At 44.8% G+C, this 6,183-nt stretch overlaps 1 protein-coding gene across 2 annotated transcripts in view; it reads right to left on the bottom strand.

Annotated features, from left to right (window-relative positions):
* Positions 1 to 282: 282 nt before the first annotated feature.
* The window catches only part of CNOT9 (CCR4-NOT transcription complex subunit 9), a 30,859-nt gene continuing 24,958 nt past the window's right edge, over positions 283 to 6,183 (bottom strand). Inside the window, exons 6-9 of one of the 2 annotated variants that reach the window (XR_004623626.1) lie at positions 4,535 to 4,633; positions 4,255 to 4,346; positions 2,304 to 2,613; positions 283 to 1,021 (exon numbers count right to left, since the gene is read on the bottom strand). Coding sequence is in view for 1 of the 2 variants with exons in the window: in XM_002913665.4 (XP_002913711.1) it covers positions 2,445 to 2,613; positions 4,255 to 4,346; positions 4,535 to 4,633 (360 nt within the window). In the remaining variant the exon portion in view is untranslated. Of the gene's footprint in view, positions 2,614 to 4,254; positions 4,347 to 4,534; positions 4,634 to 6,183 lie in introns of both variants that reach the window. The other variant, XM_002913665.4, reaches the window with a different exon arrangement.

Raw genomic sequence — 6,183 nt, 5'->3', positions numbered from 1 at the left:
AGTCTCTCCCACACCACACTAAATTCTGACCACTACGGCCAGGAGTGAGGTTCTGTGTCAGCAAAAGACATTTTATCAGATAAAGGGTTACCACCCCAGCCTCCCAAACAGCTTTTATACCTCAGGGGGACTCTTCCCAAAGGACCTAGCCGCCGGGGAACCATCACTGTCCTCTTGGCAGAACAGTGTGTTTGTGATGAACAGATGGTAGAGGCAAGGGTGACAAGGATCATGTGACCAGAGTGCCTAGAGAGCTCTATATTGACAAAATCAAATCTCCAGTTTAAAGGAAAAATTATTTTTATAAAAACTGAAACAGGTTTTATTTCAATCCTGTTAGGGAGTGAGAGGGATGGAAAACAAAAAAATGAAGGGAGGGGTCTCTTTATACACACATGACATCAGGATCAACTACATGGAATAATACCCATTTTCATCCCTCCCCCAACTCCTAGGTGGGGTCCAAGGCCAGCTGAGAATAGATGGAACAGGAGTTAAGACATCATTGGCACAGTAACATGGCCAATGCCCCAAAAGATGGAGAGAGAAGAGAATTTCCCAGGGAGCAAGGCCCTGGGCCTCAGCTGCTTCCCCAGTGGAGGAAGAATGAGAAAACTTTGGCTCAGCAGGAAGACAGTTGGCAAAAATCAAGAGATCCCTTAGCTGGACTCCCCAGATCACAAAACTATGGGCTGAGGGAAGTCCAGACATCTATGCAGTCCGAGCTGTTCTCTGCTTTCTCCAAGACCTCTTCTCTTCAGGCTTGGCCCTGAGAGCTCTTCTGGTTCTCCTCTTCACTCCGGAAGGCAGGGGGGTAAGTGCTTGTTCTACCCTTCCTACAGCTAGGCTACTCAACGACTACTTTCTTGGCTCTGGAGGCAGAAGCCAACTAACGAGGCCGGCTCCCTTTGTGAAAGTCGGCTTGAAAGAGCCCTTGGGTTGGCAAACTGCGTCTGCAAAGGTTTCTCGGAGCTCGCTCCTCAGACAGACCCGCCGCAAACTTGTTTGGAGACACCTTCATCTGTGTGAGATGTGGACAGAAAATTCTTTGTCTCTCTCTAGAGCTGGATTAATAATCCCACCTTTGACTGGAGATGGGGATGAGAGAGAGCGCAGGTGTTGGGGAGGGGGGAGGATTGGGGGAAAGCAAGGCAGCTCACACTGCGTTACAGATTCAAGTCTCTGGATTGTGAAGGGTCATCTAGAGCTCCAAGGAAGGAAGGGGGAGTCGCTGACTCAATAAGAACAAGTGGAAGTATTTTAGTGGCAACCCTGTAATTCCCATAGACCAATAGGGAATGTGTCACAAAAAAAAAAAAAAAAAAAAAAAAGNAGTGAAGAAGCAGAGTCCAGCCCTCTATCTTAAATCTGAATAAAATGAACTCATTTAGCTAATACCACTTCAAGTACAATCATGAACACAGATGGAGCTGTGGAAATTCATACTAAAGAATGGGATCAAATAGCCTGTCGTCTTGATCCCAGGCACCCTCCCCTTTAAAAGTCATCCAGAAAATCTCTCTGAGGACTGGAATTGAAGGTGAGGTCCATGCCGCCTCTCCTCCCCCAATACAATACCCTTCAAGGACAGCCTGATGAATTAAGATGTCTGTTGAAGTTTAATAGGAGGAACATGAAAAAGGGAAAAGCACTGAGATTTGGAAAAGCTAGTAGCTAGAACCAGAAACAAGGTTAGGGTCCTTGTGGCGTCCAGAACTGGGGGCAGAAGGGCGGAAAGGGAAGGGAGAGGCTGTGGGGTCCTGCTGTCCTTTGGCTTTATCCTTCCCCTGCTGCCCATTCCTCCCCACAGCTCGTGCAGCTATTGGCCTGCTAGAGGGGGTGTAATGCCCAGACCAACTTTTTATTAAGCTTATGCAGCTAACAGACTTGTAAACAGTGCCAATTGACAAACTTTTGCTATTACAGCTTGTGTCCACTACACACACCTCTCTCTGACATTAAAAACACAAGACCAAAGTAAACAAATACTGAGAGAGAGGATGAAGAGACACATCTTGAGTCTTCCAGGAAGGCAAAATAAAAGACCGCCACACGGCTTGGTCCCAGGCGTTCAGCATGCCGAGCGTGCTGCCACCGTCGCGTCCCCCTCCCCGCCAGCGGCTGGTACGGGGGGGTGGGGATGGGGAGAGGGGCCACCGCGGGCATGCTGCAGACACAGCATTCGCTGGTGTTGACACCCTCCTGGAGCTGTGGTGGCAGACTGCTGTGTCAGGAGCCCATTTCCTGGGAGTAGCGGAGGGAGCCCAGGTCCCGGAGGCAGCCTGAGATGGCAGCCCGCTCACCTCAGCGGGGTCACCTGGCCCCGTTCTCCAGCGCAGTTCAGCATTGAGGTTGTCTATTCCCGGTCGGCGGTAAAACCTGAGCTGTTTTCTTCCCCCTCCCTTCCCCAACTTGGGGGAGTAGTAGAAGGGGGCGGGGGAGGGTCACTGAGGGGGCAGGGGGATCCCCCGGGGATCGGTGACCTGACCCTCTTGCAGGTTCTTCACCAGTTGTGCAAGCCAGCGTTTCGTGGTGGTGTCATCTTTTAGCACCTGGGCGAAGGTCGTGTCCTTCAGCTGGTCAGGGAGGCACTGCCTGAGCGCTTCACGTGCCCTACATCAGAGACAAACAAGCCAACCAGGGAGACCAGCAAATAAAGCCACATTGGGGGGACAGGGAAGAGGCCCTTTCTTAGACATAAATAGATCTCGGGACTATGAGTTTCAGTCAAGTTATCTTAAGAATCCATTAAAATTCTTTAAAACTTGAATTAGGCATGGGCTCAGAGATCTCCAGGCTCTGCCATCTGTGAACATTTTCAGAATGCTGTCTCCATGTGGAATTCCAAGACAGCAAAATGGAATGGAATTGTGCCATAGTTCAATGCAAACTGCCTTCTGATTTATTACAGTAAACACGCTCAAGGTAAATGAGCTCATGGTAATGCTCATGGTAAAAACAGACGGGCTACAGTACATGAAGCACCCCCCAAATCAGCACACGGACAGTGAAGATGACCTGGCTCACAGTAGGATAAATTACTGAACTTGAATTCTAAATTAATATAAATTTGTGTCTTTCTAAAAACTGCCTCAGTTTCTTTTTTCTTTCCTTTTTTCTTTTTTTTTAAAGTAAGCTCTACATCCAATGTGGGGCTCGCACGCACGACTCCGAAATCACGAGCTGTGTGCTCTACTGACTGAGCCCATCAGATGCCCCTGTTTCAGTTTCACACTTAAAATGCTTCGTAAGAGATGAGAAGTAAAAACAAAACTATGGTAGCAACAGTATCAGATGAACTTTCAGATGTTTCATTTTCTTTAAAAGATGACCAATGGGAAGTCAAATCTGAAAACCTCAGAAAGGTAAACGGTAATGGTTTATAAAGCTGTTTTAAATAAAGTTATGGCTTTTGTACCCAGATTAGTTTAAATAAACATATTTTCAAACTGATGAAAATAGGAACCACTGAAGAACAGGACAAGCAACAGGGTTAAAGAAACAGCTAGGATTTGAATAACCTCAGTGGCAGAAGGCTGCGTTCACATTAAATCGAATTATCCCCATTCCCAGGAACACAGAAATGGCCCCATTATGTGGTTTAGCAGAACCAGAGCAAGTGCCTTTCAGCATGAATTATGGATTTACAAAGCAAAAGGTCAAACATTTCTAAAATGCACTATATCTACAATGTCTGATTTGACAGAAAGATTATGAACACAGGGAGATAAAATAATTAGCTCAAGGACTTTATAGGAATCAAAAAGAGAACTGAAAATATAATTCAAGTGCCTCTGGGCTCCATTCCTTTCTTAAGAGATCTTTGAAAGTATACTTCTCTTTCTGACCTCCTGGGGTAGCAACAGAAATCTCAAACCACAGGAGTAATGTATCATAAGATTCCCTGGGAACTGTCTGGACTCTCTGGAATTCTAAAGCAGGGCACAGTTACAGAGAAAAAACTCTGATGGATTTTTTTTAAAGTAAGCTCTATGCTCAACGTGGGGCTTGAACTCATGACTCTGAGATCAAGAGTCACATGCCCTACTGACTGAGCCAGCCAGGTGTACCCAAAACTCTGATGGATTTTTAAATTTAGCACTTCAGATTTTAAAAGGATTTAAACAAGTTCTGTTGGAGTAATTATCGTTATATCCCTTCCCTACTCTAAAGATGTAGGAGCTATGCCATGAGCTGGGGCAACTATTCACCAGAGTATTTCCCCCGAGTCCTATAAATCCTGTAAATGTTTACCTGGGATTATCTGAGAGTCGAAGGTAACACCTCACTACGTGCTTCAGCAGACGGGCGGAAGGCTCTTTGGATAGCTGCAGGACCATCTTACCCTGTTTTCCCCCAAAATGGGTTGGGGTAGGAAAAAACACACAAACACAAAATAATCCTGGTTGACATCAGAGATCAGATATTTTAAGAGTCATTATGCAAGGTTCCAGGAAGCTGTTCAGTGTCGACTGCAAAGGGACTAAGCTGTGTGATCAGAAGTAACTGTAAGGGGGTAGATGAAAGAACTCACCAGGATCATGGCAACATGGGAGAAACGCTCGTACGTCTGACATATATATGCCAAACCGGTGTCATCTAAGAGGATCTTCTGGAGGATGAACGTCGCAACCTGGAGTAAAAACAAAAATCAAGGAGTCCAAAATGCTGCTCAGACTTCTCTCCCAATGGTCGATTCATCTTCCAGGAATAATTGTGAACCAGAAAATTAAGCAGAGACCCTGACAATATGTACAACTTAGTCAACAAGATATGCACAGTTTAAACAAAACTGATAATAAACATTACCATGGTGAATACTTACTATGTGCCAAAATACTTCCTAAAGGCATAACACGCCTTATCTTCTTTTCTTTTTCTTTTTTTTTTTTTTAAGATTTTATTTATTTATTTGACAGAGAGAGCACAGCAGGGGGAGTGGCAGGCAGAGGGAGAAGCAGGCTTTCTGCTAAGCGGGAAGCCTGATGTGGGGCTCGATCCCAGGGCCCTAGGATCATGACCTGAGCCAAAGGCAGACGCTTAACCGACTGAGCCAACCAGGCGCGCTGCCTTATTTTCACGACAAACCTATGAAGTAGGTACCACCGTTAATCTCTTTTTACATAAAAGAGTAGGTTCTGGGTAAGAACCAAAGACCTTCGGCTCTTTGGGCAACTAATCTTTGACAAAGCAGGAAAAAACATCCAGTGGAAAAAAGAGAGCCTCTTCAATAAATGGTGCTGGGAAAACTGGACAGCTACATGCAAAGAATGAAACTTGACCACTCTCTCACACCATACACAAAGATAAACTCCAAATGGATGAAAGACCTCGATGTGAGACAGGAATCCATCAAAATCCTAGAGGAGAATATAGGCTGCAACCTCTTTGACACTGGCCACAGCAACTTTTTTCATGACATCTCCAAAGGCAAGAGAAACAAAAGAAAAAATGAACTTGTGGGACTTCATCAAGATAAAAAGCTTCTGCACAGCTAAGGAAACAGTCAAAAAAAACTAAGAGGCAGCCCACAGAATGGGAGAAGATATTTGCAAATGACACTACAGATAAAAGATTAGTATCCAAGATCAACAAAGAACTTCTCAAACTCAAAACACAGTAAACAATCAAATCAAAAAATGGGCAGAAGATATGAACAGATACTTTTCCAACGAAGACATACAAATGGCTACCAGACACATAAAAAAATGTTCAAAATCATTAGCCATCAGGGAAATTCAAATCAAAACCACATTGAAATACCACCTTACGCCAGTTAGAATGGCAAAAATTGACAAGGCAGGAAACAACAAATGTTGGAGAGAATGTGGAGAAAGGGGATCCCTCTTACACTGTTGGGAATGCAAGTTGGTACAGCCACTTTGGAAAACAATGTGGAGGTCCCTTAAAAAGTTAAAAATTGAACCACCCTATGATAGAGGATTGCACTACTGGGTATTTACCCCAAAGATACAGACGTAGTGAAAAGAAGGGCCATATGCACCCCCATGTTCATAGCAGCATTGTCCACAATAGCTAAATTGTGGAAGGAGCCGAGATGCCCTTCAATAGATGATTGGATTAAGAAGATGTGGTCCATATATACAATGGAATATTACTCAGCTATCAGAAAGAACGAATTCTCAACATTCGCTGCAACATGGACAGCACTGGAGGAGATAA

The sequence above is a fragment of the Ailuropoda melanoleuca genome, chromosome 2 (assembly GCF_002007445.2).
Source record: "Ailuropoda melanoleuca isolate Jingjing chromosome 2, ASM200744v2, whole genome shotgun sequence".
Lineage (NCBI taxonomy): Eukaryota > Metazoa > Chordata > Mammalia > Carnivora > Ursidae > Ailuropoda > Ailuropoda melanoleuca.
The sequence above is the reverse complement of the archived record's forward strand: the minus strand, read 5'-3'. Positions and strand labels throughout refer to the sequence as shown.